General features: G+C 39.0%; 1 protein-coding gene across 2 annotated transcripts in view; it reads right to left on the reverse strand.

The window, feature by feature from the left end:
* Window positions 1–16,260, reverse strand: part of LOC119244872 (solute carrier family 5 member 4) — a 42,937-nt gene that overhangs the window by 1,588 nt on the left and 25,089 nt on the right. The window contains exons 9-15 of one of the 2 annotated variants that reach the window (XM_037510974.1): window positions 12,512–12,647; window positions 9,584–9,691; window positions 7,788–7,938; window positions 5,980–6,148; window positions 4,792–5,007; window positions 3,946–4,045; window positions 2,095–2,102 (exon numbers count right to left, since the gene is read on the reverse strand). In XM_037510974.1, coding sequence (XP_037366871.1) covers window positions 2,095–2,102; window positions 3,946–4,045; window positions 4,792–5,007; window positions 5,980–6,148; window positions 7,788–7,938; window positions 9,584–9,691; window positions 12,512–12,647 — 888 coding nt within the window. The remainder of the gene's footprint in view (window positions 1–2,094; window positions 2,103–3,945; window positions 4,046–4,791; window positions 5,008–5,979; window positions 6,149–7,787; window positions 7,939–9,583; window positions 9,692–12,511; window positions 12,648–16,260) is intronic. The other variant, XM_037510973.1, reaches the window with a different exon arrangement.

A 16,260-nucleotide genomic window follows, 5' to 3' on the forward strand; every position in this document is an offset into this window, starting at 1 on the left:
AACAAACAAACAAACAAACAAATAAATAACATGCCTCTATAAAAAAAATAAATAAAAAACTTAATAAAAAAAAAAGAAAATAGCACAACCAAACATAGCAAGCTGACCATAGATCTGAGACACACAGCAGAGGAGGGTAGGAAGAGTCAAAACAGGGAAGGGAAGGACAGAAGAGATGGCCCATGGATGCTATGGCGGTGGGAGAACTATGGGGACAACACCTGAGGGGAGAAATCAAATACTGTACAAAAAAGATCAATGATCTAAGAAAATAAATCTAAAAATAAAGAAAATTTAGAACATATTTCTAAACTGTGTAATAATACACACATATATTTCTCTCTTATTAAAAAAAGATTTATTTATTTATACAAGAGCTGGGGTACAGGCCAGAGGCACAGGAGGGTGAGAGGATTTACCAGAGACAGAGTGGGGAGCAGAACAGGAGGATCTACTGAAATACGCTGCTGAGGGGAGCAGCGGGTGAGAGAGGAGAGGCCTGCCATGCCATGTGGGTATCTCCCTGGCCGGCTGGGAATTGAACCTGCGCTGCAGAGGCTGCAGAAAGCTTCACAGTGCTGTGCTCAACCTGCTGCGCCACCAGGGAGGCCCCCCACATATATTTCTAAACAAAACACTTCTAATGTAAGTCTGTGAAAAAACACAATTTCTATTTATTAGAAAGAATCATGAAAATTCTATAAATTAAAAAATGAGATGAGGCAAAAGCATTACCTTGAAGGATATGTAGTTTCATTATCCATGTTAGAAGAGAGGAAAGTTCTAGTTCCAGAGCGGCAGCATAGAAAGAACCTGAATTCTGCCTACAGACAAAAGAAATCTACAACTTTATCAATGAAATCATTTACTGGAGAGAAAACTTGAAAGCCAGGTAAATAGAGCTTCTATAGCAAAGGTAGGAAAGGACCTCAAAGATGTGGAACTTTTCCTTGGGGAATAAGAGAAGGGTTGTGTCCTACATTGGGTACCCCAACCCTGTTACCCAGCTCACCAGAGACATGTGCCTGGAGCCCCAGTACTGAATTCCGGCAGGAAATTTGCCCAGGGAAATCAAAACCTTATAGGGAATGGAGAACCCTCTCTTAAAAGGTGCTTGCACAAACTCAGTTGTCCTGAGAACCAGAGCAGTAACAAAAAAATGCATGAAAAATGCATGAATCATAGGTGAAGATACAGCATCTGCTGAGAGGCAGGAAGCTTCAGGGACAATCCCTGGGTTGGAGTCACTGGCAGGCACCTTGGCAACCTTGCTAATACCAATGCTGGTGAACACCATTTGGAACACTCCCCCACAGGCTATCTGAGCCTGTGGGTGGTCCCCACTGAGAGCTCCATCCACTCCTGCAAGACCATACCAACCATACACAAGAGCCTCCAGAAAGCTGAAAAAAAATCACAAGTATGTGGGGGTTAAGCAACATGCTGTTGAAGAACTATTGGGCCAATGAAAAAATTAAAGTAGAAATTAAAAAAATCCATGGATACAAATGAAAATAAAAATACTATGTAATAAAGTCTTTGGGATGCATTGCAAGTGGTATTAAGAGAAAAATTGGTAGTAATACAATTTTATTTCACAGTTGTATCTCAAAGAACCAAGAAACAGCACAAATAACAATCCAACATTACCTCTAAAAAAACTAGAAAAGTATCAACAAAGCCAAGAAAAGGAAAATAAAAATCTGAATGGAAAGCAATGAAATAGAGATCAAAAAGATAATACTAAAGAGTGATGACACCAATTACTGGTTCTTTGAGAAAATAAACAAAATTGACAAACCTTTAGCTAGACTCACTGAGAAAAAAACTCAAATCAGAAATGAGAGAAGAAATTACAAGGATAACACAGAAAAAGATAAAGATGTATAAAAGATACTAGGAATATCTATATGCCAACGGACTGGACAGTTGGAAGAAATGCATATGTTGTTAGAACCATGAAGAAAAAAATCTGAATAGACTGGTCATTATTAAGGAAATTAAAATAGTAATAAAAACCTCCCAAGAAACACAAGTTTGGGATAGACAGCTTCATTGGTGAATTCTACCTGGTATTCAAGGAAGATATAATACATAATGTTCTCAAACTCCTCCAAAAATTGAAAAGGAGAGAACACTCTCCAACTTAATTTATGAGGCCAGCACTACCTTAATACCAAAACTAGACAAAGATTTCACAAGGAGGGAGGGAGGGAGAAAGAGAAGGAGGGAGAAAGGAAGAAAGGCAGATAAGAAAGCTAGAAACCAAAAAAAAAAAAAAAGCTAGAAACCAATATCTGATGAACATAGCTATAAAAATCATCAACAAAATATCAAAAAACAGAATTAAACATATATAAAAAGGATCACACACCATGAACAACTGGGATTTGTTCCAGGGATATAAGGATGGGCCAGTATACACAGATCAATCTATGTAATATATCATGTGAATAAAAATAAGGATAAAAATCATATGTTCATCTCAATAAATGCAGAAAAAGCATATCACAAGCTTCAGTATCCAGTTATAATAAAAGCTCTCAATAAGTGTGTATGAAAGGAATACACTTAAACATTACAAGGAAGTCTTATATGACAAATCCATAGTTAACACCATGAAAAACTAAAAGCTTTTCTATCAACATGAGGAACAAAACAAGGATGTTCACTCTCACTATAAGTAATCAACATAGTATTGGAAGTCCTAGTCAGAGTAATTAGGCAAGAGAATGAAATAAAATATATCTAAATAGGCAAGGAAGAAATAAAACTGTCACTATTTGCAGATGACATGATATTATGCATAGAAACCCCTTAAATCTGAATGAAGTAATCCTCAATTGAAGTTAGGAAAAAAACAGAATAAACCAAAATATTGTAAAAGGAAAGGTACACAAGTAAGAACAGAAAGTAATGAGGTTAAAAAGAAAAGGGTAATACTGAAGAATACAAAATCACTCATTCAAAGGTATATATACACTCCTATGATATATTCATTCATCATTATTGACAATAGCTAAATTGTAGAAATAATGTATAAGTGCCCAATGACAGGGCAGTAGATTAAGAAGATACAGTATATAATCGATGGAATATTGTTCAGTTATTTAAAAAAAAGGATGTACTCTTGTCATTTGTGACAATATGGATGAAACTGGAGTGGATTATGTTAAGTGAAATAAACCAAAAGGAGAAAGACAAATATTAGATGATTTCACGCATGTGTGGAATATAGAGAAACAGAACAAAGGAACTGACAAAACTAACGCAAACCCAACCCCAACTGAAACCAAATAATCAGTGCACCATTCAGGACAACATATACGGAAGTGCTAAACATCAGTGGTTTTAAAAATATCAGGTAAATAAAGAACCATCGGGACTGATGCTGAAGAAATAAATGTTCATGCAGGAAATGAGATTCCAATTAGTTTTGAAGAATAGGCTTTTTCCCTCTCCCTTGAAGAGCAGGTAGAACTTTTCTAGGGAGTTTAATATATGTGAGAGGAAAGGGAAGAAATCTACCCTGGCTGGAATGGAGGCTGTTGTACTGGAGAGAAGGTAAGAAATAGGTTTGTAGAAGAAGGGACTGATGTTTAATTGTAACCAATCAAGACTGACGTGTTGAACATTTAATAAGTGAGAATGAGCAGATGAGATTGATACCAATTTTCACCTCAGGACTGGAACACAGATCCATAGAGGGGTGGTGGCTAGATGGACAGACAGATTGATGGACAGGCCGAGTGTAGGCCGAGTCCAATCAGGCCGAGTCCAGATTGATGGACAGGCCGAATGGGTAGATTTCATATGTAACAAATTGTGTTATTTGTTGGGAAGGTAAGACTTTAAAGTCTGATTTTTAAGAAATTGAGTTTAGTAGTATTTTAAAAACCAATTCAGGGAGAGAGGTTCTACATGAAAATCAAATGTATATATTACCTTCATCACCATCATCATCTTCTTCTTGTCTTTTCTCATCTGCATCTAAATCAATTCGTTCTTCTGTACTGTTCCGGAGAGCCCAGCAAAGGCGATACAGCTAGCCAGAGACCACAGACCAGAATATTAGTGATAGGCAGATGTGCACATGATAGAATTGTACATTTGTTTATTGTATAGTTAAAAAAGAGAGGAAGAAACAGCACGGGAGAGTATAGGTAACCAAGAAAATGTCTCTACCACACTCATTCATGAAAATATGCCAACCAGGTATCCTATAGCAAAGTTATGGATTTACCTTCCAGTGGTGTTGTGAAGTTTTTTTTTTTTTAATGGTGAAATCCATTTCCTAATCTTTTGCTTTATTCATTGGTGCTTTGTACATATTAGGAGAAATTTGACAGGTGAATGAATGGATGACAATATCTTAAGTTCCTTCTAACTCTTGTGATACTATGATGCCATTGCTTGGGACTTGTATACCAAAAGCTTTAGAAGGCAAAGAATCCTTATTTTAAAATGAGTACAAATCTATTACTCATGGGTCCCCCTGGTGGCACAAGGAGTTGAGTCTCAGCACTATGCAGCTTTTGGCAGCCACTGCAGCATGTGTTCCATCTCCAGCCAAGGAGGTGACCCACATGGTGCAGCAGACCTCTCCTGTCTTGCCCGCTGCTCCCCTCAGCAGTGTATCTCAGTTGATCTGCCTGTTCTGCTCCCCACTCTGTCTCTGGTGAATCTGTTCACCCCCCCCCCCAAACCTCTGGCCTACACCCCAGCTCTTGCATGCATAAATAAGTAAGTCTTTAAAAAAATTTAAAAAAAAATCTATTACTCAGTACTTACATGTATATCAGGAATGGGTTTTGTTAACAGGGAAATTCCCAGGACAACTAGTGCAGAAATAGCAGAGAGAATGATAGCAAAGTACAGATAGTGCACTCCACAGATGATCTTGGGACAGTTACTGGCAGCTAAGCAACTTCCTGTTCCATAGGCAAATTCAGCAATCATACGAATAAGGCCAATCACAAGTCCGATCATTAGACCCCAGAAGGCTCCCTGCAAAAGAAACAAGAACAAAATAAAAATGATGACAAGTTCATTCAATTAAGTCATAATTATCATCTTACCTGCTTTCTCCAGTAAGGACAAACGAATGACAAACCTTGACCAAAACAAGGAAAAGTTGCACATTTATGTGTTTATTAATGGATGGTTGCTCTCTGTGGTTCTGAAACATCATTGCATTGTTGGTTCTCCAACTCTAGGACAGTGCTACTACCCTGACCCAAGCTGAAATTTACCTTGCTTTTGATTTTATATATACATGTATACACACACACATATATATGTACATATATATTAAACTTGTGATTTATTTTGTAGAATGAACATAACTGACTTATGTTACACAATTGCAGAATTGATACTAGATGATTTTGACAGCCTTGTTAGGTTTTTTTTAAGATTTATTTTATTTATGCATAAAGAGCTGGGGTGTAGGCCAGAAGTGCAGGGGTGGGGTGAGAGGACTCACCAGAAACAGAACAGGGAGCAGAACAGGCAGATTGACAGAAACACACTACTGAGGGGAGCAGGGGGCGAGACAGGAGAGGTCTGCTGTGCCATGTGGGTCACCTCCCTGGCCGAGGATCGAACTCGTGCTTCAGAGGCTGAAGATAGCTTTATAGTACTAAGACTTAACCCCTTGCATGACCAGGGAGGCCCCAGCCTTGTTAAGTTTTTGACAATTAAAAGCATTTTTTTTCCTGAGAAGTTGGTGGGTGTGGAAACATGTGTCCCTTGCTCCCCTGATTAAAATTTGTGTTTATAGATGTAAAAATCCTCAACAAAATCTTAGCAAACTGAATTCAACAATATTTAAAAGGGTCATACACTAGTGAGAATCAAGAATTGTGCTTGACCGCAACTGAAGAATGGTACAAGTAGAGTTGAAAAGATGCTTTTTGCTATCAGTGAAAGAATTTTTTTCTTACTCCAGAGGGAAAATATTTCCCAATTTTAACTCACCTGTTCATTGACTCTTTTACAGAAGATAGCAAGCAGGAAGACAACTGCAATTGGAGGTCCAAGGTAGCTAGAAATTGATTCTACATAGTGGATCAGTTGTCCATTATTAGATACCTCTACTAATGGGACCCACAGAATGCTGATGACAATTAATATAACGGTAAATATCCTGGGAAGAAAACAAAATGATTTAAAGATCAAACAAAAGTATTAATGGTACCTCTATTGTTCCTTTAGTTCTTGAATCATTCTTGAGGCCATTCATTGGTTTTCCAAATAAAATCAAGTTCCTGGGCCTTACATGAAGTCATGCCATGCATCATGGTTATCTGTAGTACAATGTCGATAAATTGTCTACAACTAGTCTGAGTATGATGCCTAGAACACAGTCAGGATTCAATAACTAACACCCTTTCTCCTTGTTATCATCACTGGAAAGCAAATCTGGACCACCCTTGCTCTCTTATCTTTACTTGTTTTCTATCTCACATGAAATAAAATCCACAGTCTTGTTTTTGCTCAAATGACCTTGCATCACCTTGCCTCTGGTCACCTGTCTGAACTTGTTTCCCCTCACTTTTCCACTGCTCTTCATGTACAAGCCTCACCTCTTGTCCTCAAACACACCACACATGTGACTGCTGTAGGAATGCAGTACTTACTGTTCCTGCCCCACACAGCCATGGAGTACACCCCCACACTCCCGCAAGGCTCTGCTGAAATGGCCCTTCCTCAGAGAGGATTTCTTGGATACCTGTCTTAAGTATCCCCCATTCTCTTATCCTGGTTTAATTTTCATTCTATCACTTTTAGTCATCTGATACATGATATATTAATTAATTGATTTTCTTCTCCATAAACTCATAAATTCCATGAATCAGAAAACAAATATGTATTTTCACATATATCTTTTTAATATTTGTAGTTTTGGAGAAAGTAGGCATTTAATAAAAGAAAGAAGAAGAATTCATTAGTTTATCATTGAGATAAATGATCATTAGTTTATCATATCTATTAGTGGATTATTATATCTTGGGCCTCCTAAATCCCACTTCAATACTTTCTCCATCACAGAAACACAGATGCCATATTGTTATTCCTCTCCTTTAATATATATCCAGTGTCAAGATCTTGACCAAGGGATTCTTGGAAATTCCCTGCCAAATGCTTAATTTATTAATGCAACTGGTTACTGTCATAAACGAAACACAATCTTAAACAGGTGGTCAGTTTCTCTTGAGCTTCCTTGATGAATACAGCTGATATATTCTCTCTAGTAGGGAGGGAGGAGAGAGTGGGGGAGGAAGCCAGATGGCGTATTGGTACAGGTGGATTATGTGGAGGGTGAGTAGAACATGTGCATATATGGAAGAGCAAAACTATAAATACCAAAATTAAAATTAAAAATTCCTCTGTAGTAGTACATATGATATACATGGAAACTTCTGGAAACAATGCATTTACTTATCAGAGCAGGTGGGAACTTTATATCCCATGAAAAAAACTAATGAGATTTTATGAAAATACAATTGGGAGAGAGTATAAGGAGAGGAATAACTAAGAGAAAACTAGAGGCATTTGGAGACATGAGAGAAAACTGAAAAAAACAACTATTTCATTTTATTGTAATGGTGCCAAGTTTTGTATCTGGAAAGAGATAAAGTTGGATTAAATGTCCTCTAAATTTCCTCCCACCAGTCTAGAACCTTATGACTAGTTTCACTTAATTCAAAGGTGACAGACTCTCATTCATATCTATACCTGCACTTTTTAAGAGAAATTTTAGACAGAAACCAGGATTCTCTCACCGTCCAGCTATAAGGAGCTCTTTTTCAGATGCCTGCTTCCGCACCTTGGTGTAGAGATCTATGGTGAAGAGGGTGCTGGCACTGTTGAAGATGGAGGTCAGGGAGCTCATGAGAGAGGCCAACATGACCGACATCATCAGACCTCGAAGTCCTGGGGCCAGAAGAAAGGGCAAGCATTGGTTATCAACTGGGTGCCATGACCTGCTGAGAACCGTGACAAACTTGAGGGTCATTCAAAGATAAGTGTCATCTGGAATATAAACTAACTTTTGTACCTATCATCACACATCATGTGGCATTTCCTGTATATGTCCTTGTGATTTTAGAATGAAGCAGGATAGGATTTTAGTTCTAAATGTAAACCTGGAGATGATTTTTTGGAACTTAAATTGGGAGGAGAGGAAACAGTGTTGTACTGTTTATCTTTGGGGAGGAATTCTTGGCTTCCTGTTGACTTAGAGAAGTGGAGAGAAAGAAGACTTGTAGGTGGCACTGCCCAGTAAGACTGGTGGGCAAAGTCAAGAGTTTTGAGATACTGTAGCAAGTTCATTCTGCAGTTCCCTCTGTCATTAATAAAGCCCCTATACCTTCTAGGACAAAGTATGCAAGGGATGGGTGGATGATATCACTTGTGGTCATGCTCCCTTCCTCCTGACAATGTGGGTAAAGGAGGAAAATGGTTACAGTGGTGATAGGTAACATTTGATAGTCAAAAGTTACCCTTGAGCCCCAGTACCTCCTCTATTTCTGTTCGTCACACATCACCTTTTCTCAGTCTAGTAATTAATTATTTCATTTATATGGTTTCTTTGCTAAGTCATGAAACTAGAAGGTGACTTCTAAAGGATAGGGGATTTTGTGCTTACTTCACAGATGTTTGCCAAGCACCAGAGCAGTGTCTGCCATGTGGAAGACACTCAATAAACAAATTTTAGTTAAGTATATGAAATTCTATTATTTGGGCATCAGTGGTCTAAAGAATAAGTAAGACAAATGGTTAATCTCTAGTGGGTTTATGATGATGGTTATACAACTCTTTTATTGACAAATAGATTACTGAAATGTTTTTCATTTGCTTTGGAAGAAAGTCTTGAATCCAAAGCAGTGAGGATTATTCTAATAGAAATTATGTCTGGTTCATCTCTATATTCCCCAGGTCCATAAGAGAGCTGGTAACTTAGGGGATGTACTCAAGAAATGTCTGATGAATATAATTGAATTGACTGTATCATAACCCTTCCTCATGACTAGACCTTGGAGGCAGTTCTGGCATGAATACTTCCCGCCAGCTTTACTGAGGTATGATTGACAAATAAAACATGTATGTATATAGGGTATACAATATGATGTCTTGATATATGTATGCACTGTGAAATTATTCCCACCTTCAAGTTAATTATCATATCCTCATCTCACGTAGCTAACATTTTCTTGTTTTGTGGTGAGAACACTTGCGATTTGTTCTCAGCAAATTTCAACTATACAGTTCAATAGTATTGACTATAGTTCTACATCAGGTCTACAGAATGTATTCATCTTATAACTTATCTCTCATTTTCCCCCAACACTCCAGCTCCTGGCAACCATCGTTTTACTCTCTGCCTCTATGAGTTTGACTTATTTAGATTCCACATATAAGTGATATCATGCAGTATTTGTCTTTCTGTGTCTGACTTATTTTACCTACTGTAGCATCCTTAAAAAAATAAGGATTTCCTTTTTTATAGGAATAATGAATATGAATAATATTCCACCATCATTCTCTTTCCATTGAGCTGAGCATGGACATTTCTTACCATTCGGCATCAGTCTCATCACCAGCATTGGGTAGGCATAGTTTGTGCAGCCAACTTCAGTGCCACAGTGTTTCACACATTCAGAAGGAACAACGCAGGCTATCTCATCTAAGGAGGGATTCAGAAAAGTGACTTCAGTAAGTTGGACCCAAATAGGTAAACTCTATAACCACTGGGCATTGAGACAAGTTAACAAGTCATGGGTAGGAAGAGACATTTGCCTGGAAGTTAGAGATTCCACTTTGAACTTTGGACCATTGATTTGTCCCTCTTTGCCCAGGAAATAAGGTCCTAAGTGCCTTACACCTGTAGCTCCCCATTAATTGACCTAAGGCAGGGTTACTCTTTGGGATGTGGCCCAGCTGCAGCATTAGAGCAAATGGAGGGAGCTAATACTACCCCGGGAAACCTGTAAGAGTCCAGGTCTCCCCTGGAGCACAGATTTCCAGAGATAAAACAACCACAACAAAAGCACTCAGAAAGTTAGTCCAATGTCCAGCTGCATTTAACACAGTTTTTTACCTACTTCTGAGAAGAGTGATCACATGGTGACTGCCCCATGTGACACGATATCTCACTTCATTGGGGCAATTACACAATACTTTGGTGACTGGGGGGGAGAGGTTAAAAATATCATAACAACAATATAGCAACAATTGATTTTTAAAAAATCACTCAGAATACTAACACCTTAGCATGTCAATTTTTTTTTAGTTTTTAAAGTTTCTTTTTAATCCTTTCCACAGAGAAATGCATCTTTTGTATCACTGTGGCAATGATATTTTTACATTTATCATAATAACTTTTTAGCATTTCCCCCAAGTCTTGAGAGTCTTCAGTCTCTTATGTACAATTTTCCATAAATAGGATATACAATAATTTCTTTAGCCATTTTCTACTTGTTGGATATCTATACATCCTTTAGAACTATAAACCACAATGCAATGTTGCAATAAGAAGTGATGTTGTCACTTGTAATCAGGGAAATGCAAATCAAAACTACCATGAGATACCATCTCACACCAGTGAGAATGGCACATATTAAAAAAACTAGCAACAACAAATGTTGGCGAGGATGTGGAGAAAAAGGAACTCTTGTGCACTGTTGGTGGGAGTGCAAACTGGTCCAACCACTATGGAGAGCTGTGTGGAGATTTCTGGACCTACTAAACATAGAGCTTCCATATGATCCAGCAATTCCACTCCTAGGTATTTACCCAAAGGACACAGAAACAGCAATTCCAAAGAGCACCTGCACTCCTATGTTTATAGCAGCACTGTTTACAATAGCTAAGCTTTGGAAACAACCCAAATGCCCAAAAATAGATGACTGGATCAAGAAGATGTGGTACATATATACCATGGAATATTACTCAGCATTCAAAAAAGATAAACACATGCAATTTGCAGCAACATGGATGGCACTGGAAGGGATCATGCTCAGCGAAATAAGCCAAAAAGAAAAAGAAAAATACCGGATGGTCTCACTCATAGCAGGAATCTAGAAAACTTAAATAAGGGACCAGGAAAATGAATATAAGAAAGTGAAAATCAAAATCAACAAAAAACTATGAACCAGAGACACTTTTTGGGGGTGGGGGGCGGGAGGGGAAGGATTGGGGTCAGAATGGGGCGTTTGCAATTGTATGGGGGAATATAAAAATAAAATTTAATATTTAAAAAAAAAAAAAAAGAAGTGATGTTGGTCACTTGATGTTCATTTTAACAGAATTTCAGTCAAATAATCTGATGCCAAGTTGGGAAAACATGAAGTGGCTCATGTTATCTATGGATTGCCACAATAAAAACCAGAGGCCCCCATTAGCCAAAAAATATTCAGTTATATTTCCTCCATTCTTTATAATAAAGAAAGAATGTTAATTTTCAATGGTAGTAGTTCCTTTCAGCTGACTCAGAAATTGAAGTACCCCAAACAATCCAATTCCAAAACAGTGAGATTTGGTACAGTTCTCTGAAGGCCCAAGACCTTTTGCATCTCAAAGACCTCATTCAGAAATGTCCTGAATTTGGACTCCCCTGGTGCCGCAGCGCTTGAGAGCTGGGCTGCGAAGCTACCTGCAGCCTCTGCAGCTCCGGGTGGATCCCTGGCCACTGGCGAGGGTCCCACATGGCATGACAGACCTCTCCTGCCATGCCCGCTGCTCCCCTCAGCACTGTATTTCATCAGTCTGCCTGTTCTGTTCCCTGCTCTGGCTCTGGTGAATTCTCTCACCCTCCCATGCTTCTGACTGTACCCAGTGCTTGTATGAATAAATAAATAAATCTTTAAAAAAAAAAAAAAGAAATGTCCTGGATTCAACCACCATGGCTCACCAAATTCACATTTCCCAGTTGTCCTCATCCTCCAATGCCTCTAGACTTACATAACAACTTCTAGACTTACTTAAATCCAAATAGGACTCACAGACTCAAATACCTACAAGGAGACAGGCATGAAGCAGGAAATAGTAAAAGAACAGTGTCAGAACGCCACACTTCTCACCCTCTGTACAAGCTGTTCTCTCTGCCTGAAATTTTACATTTACCTTCAAACATAATGGATTTTCTAGTTTATTGGGTATTTTTTGTTTTGTTCTTTTTTGTGTATATAGAAGAACTGGGGCATAGGCCAGAGGTGTGGCGGCAGAGGTGAGAGGATTCACCAGAGTCAGAGTGGGGAGCATATCAGGAATATCTACTGAAATACACTGCTAAGGGGAGCAGTGGGCGAGTTGGGAGAGGTCTGCTGCATCATGTGGGTTAGCTTCCTGGCCAGGGATGGAACTCAGGCCATAGCAGTGATAGTGCTGAGACTTAACCCCTAGGCCACCAGGGAGGCACAAAATTATCAGGTTTTAATAGAATCGTAAAGTTGCTTTCCAGAATTAAACGATTAAACACAAGAGGATTTATGGATTCAGGACTTGCCTGTGTACAGGATGCGGCTGATCATCCCAGGCATCACCATAAAGAACATGGGCAGCAGCTTCAGGTACCCACACATGACACAGGCGGCCTTCACATGAGACATGTTCTTACCTGAGAGGCAGCGCTGCACAATCACCTGCCAGGGAAACACAGCAGAGTGGTAAAGCACACAAAAGATGACTTCCAAGAAGTGGAGTACACTTTTCAGGGATTAGTGTTATGTAAGAAAATGTGTCATGGCTAGTGAAAAATAATGGACTTTGGAGTAAAATCAGATTTTGAATTCCTGCTCTTTCAAGAGGGTATCCCGTTTGTGAGTCTCAGCTTTCTCGTCTCTAAACAGGGTCATCTCATGTAGGGTATTCTGGGTGTTTGGAATACTGTGTAAGAATCTTGGTGCATAGAAGTCAACATAATCACTTCTACTAATATATGTTTATAGCTCTGGGGTTGTGCAGCAATGGCCATGTGCTCTTCCGGGTGTACAGCTGTGCCAGCTGATCGTTGCTACAAGTTGTGTGTTTAAGTTGTGCCTTTAATACTGGAGCCACTAAATAAGCCATATACTCATCAGCATTTCTCTATAGTTACAGGACAATTGTCCCCTTACTAATCAAGCCCATCACCAGAGATACTGGAGCCAAGCAGCCTTTGAAATAGAACTTGAATCATTTATCTCCAGATTTCTACAGAATATTCAGAGGACCTTGTTGAGTCATGAGTCAAATATGATTCTCCTATGAAAAGGAGTGTGTGTGATTGTATAATTTCTACTTAAGTTGTATAACCTTTTGACTAAGAATTTTCTGGCAAAGCAGTATTTCTACTGATAGTGAAATAATTTCTTGTGAGTTTTCTTCTCAAGGGCTATCAGAAAATAAGGATACCTTTGTCTGCTTAGTTCTCTTTGGAGAGAAATATATTAGGGATAGCAGCAATGTCATTTAGTGCTGGGGAAGCAGATGACATTTTTAGACAGAGGGTTAAAAGCAGACAATGGAGGGACAACACAAACAATGGGTGAGAAGTTGAGTCTGCTCCTGCAGACAGGGGGATTAAGCATCAGATGGAAGGATGAATGTGAGGCCAAGTAACTTATAGGAAGCAAGGCAAGTGGCCAGAGACAAAATATACATATTAAAGATGTTTCCAGAAATCAGTGGTGAAAGGATGCATATTGGTAGATATGTTGAAAACAATAAGTTTATAACATAGAGAAAAAGAAAACTTGGACAAAAGAAAAGCACCACCATCACAAAGGACCATTGATTCAAGATAGGTTTAAAATTATGTAATTTTAAGTTTGAAGTTGACAGATACTGTTTAGGGTAATGAAAACTCCCCAAAACAAACACAAACACAAAATCTATAAAAAACAAAAATGAAACCAAAAATACCCAGAAAGCAAAAAATAAGATCTTGCAAATTATAAACGCAAAGGCAGAAAAACTAAAAGATCAGGCTGAGGAAATCTCCTACCTAGAAAGTAGAACAAAGGCCAAGAGATGGAAGATGGGGAGAAAATACGAGGAGCCAGCTAAAGATGACCAACCTCAAAATTAGAACATCCCCAAATGAAAACAAAGTAGAATAAATAAAAGAAAGGGTCCTCCCTCCCCAAATTACCTGAGCTATCAATTATCAGATTAAACAGCCTCATAATGTCCCATCACAATGGCCAACAATGGATCTACACACAATGGTACATTGTAGTGAAGTCTCAGAACACCGAGAACAAAGGAAAGACAAGCTTCTTCCAGAGAAAAAAGATAGGCCACATCTGCAGAATTAAGAATAACTTTAGGGCCTCCCTGGTGGTGCAAGGGGTTAAGACTATGAAGATATCGGCAGCCACTACAGCATGAGTTTGGTCTCCGGCCAGGGAGCTACACACATGGCGCAGCAGACCTCTCCTGGCTCACCCCCTGCTCCCCTCAGCAGTGTATTTCAATAGAGCCTCCTGTTCTATTCCCAACTCTATGTCTGGTGAATCCTCTCACACACCCCACCTCTGGCCTGCACCCCAGTTCTTCTATGCACAAATAAATAAATCTTTAAAAAAAGAAAGAATAACTTTAGACTTCTCAACAATGATGGTGAAAGTCAGAAGAAAATTAATCTATAACTTTGGGAATATTATTTCCAACCCAGAAATGTGTTCATAGCCAAAGGATCAATTTAAGAAATTTGTAGTGAAATGTTCCCGAACATGCAAATTCACAATAAATTCATCTCCCATCTTTCTCGAGAACTTACTGAAGAATTTATTTGCCCTCAAGGAAACAGTAAACCAAGAAAGAAAGTGATGTGGAATATGGAATAGGAGGTATAACCTAAGAATGAGGCAAAGGATGTCCCAAATATGGTGGTCCTGGATTAAAATGGGCACCAAGCACAGAGAGAAAACTTACAGATAATGAGAGGGCCTGAGAGAAAAGAGTTGATGGAATGCTTGATGTATTTGCAAGTATTGAGAGGAGATTTAGGCAAATATCCACAGGGTTTGGTGTGTAATGACTAATAACAACCAAGGAAATTTAAAACAAACAAAAAAATTAACAATTACGTATTCTAGAAAAAAGGTAAAGAAAGGTAGGAGATTTCTTCAGCCTTGTCCTCTAGTTTTCCTGCCTTTGAGTTTATAACTTGCAAGATCTTATTTTTTGCTTTCTAGGTTTTTTAAAAATCTTTTTTTTTTTAAGATTTATTTATTATTTATACAAGCACTGGGTACAGTCAGAAATGCGGGAGGGTGAGAGAATTCACTAGAGCCAGAGTGGAGAACAGAACAGGCAGATTGATGAAATACACTGCTGAGGGGAGCAGCGGGCAGCAGGAGAGGTCTGTCTCGCCATGTGGAACCCTTGCCTGGCGGCTGGGGATCGAACCGGCACTGCAGAGGCTGTGGGCAGCTTTACAACCCAGCGCTCAACTGCTGAGCCACCGGGGAGGCCCACTTTCTAGGTATTTTTATAGAGAAAGCTAAAGAAAAATCGGAGGATATAATGGACTCAGCTATAATTGTGTTTATGTAGTCACAAAAATTGTGAATTAGATGTATTGAGAGGATGACAGAAGAGGAGGTGTGGGAATGAGGATGGAAAGAGCTAAATCCTCATCTCTCATTATGGAAAGCCAATAGAAAAATCCTAAAACTAGGGCCTCCCTGTGGCGCAGCGGTTGAGCGCTGGGTTGCGAAGCTGCCCACGGCCTCTGCAGCGCCGGTTCGATCCCTGGCTGCTTCCCGGCCACCGGAGGAGGGTCCCACATGGCGCACAGACCTCTCCTGCTGTGCCTGCTGCTCCCCTCAGCAGTGTGCTTCGGTCCTTCTGCCTGCTCTGCTCCCCGCTCTGGCTCTGGTGAGTTCTTTCATCCCCCCGTGCTTCTGACTGTACCCAGTGCTTGTATAAATAAATAAATAAATGCTTAATAAATAAATAAATAAATAAATAAATAAATAAATAAAATAAACGGGCTTTCTTTTAAAAAAAATCCTAAAACTAGATAAAGAAGAGTGAACAATGGAAGCATTTATTTGAATCATCTGTGGACAAGGTTTCCAAGTAAATTCTGATTTAGTGAGTCTGGAAGATATCTGAAAATGTTTATTTCTTTTTTTTTTTTAAGATTTATTTATTTATACAAGCACTGGGTACAGTCAGAAGCATGGGAGGGTGAGCGAATTCACCAGGGCCAGAGCAGGGAACACAATAGGCAGACTGACTAAATACACTGCTGAGGGGAGCAGC

Source organism: Talpa occidentalis, unplaced genomic scaffold (assembly GCF_014898055.3).
Source record: "Talpa occidentalis isolate TD23 unplaced genomic scaffold, MPIMG_talOcc4v2.1 talOcc4.14, whole genome shotgun sequence".
NCBI lineage: Eukaryota > Metazoa > Chordata > Mammalia > Eulipotyphla > Talpidae > Talpa > Talpa occidentalis.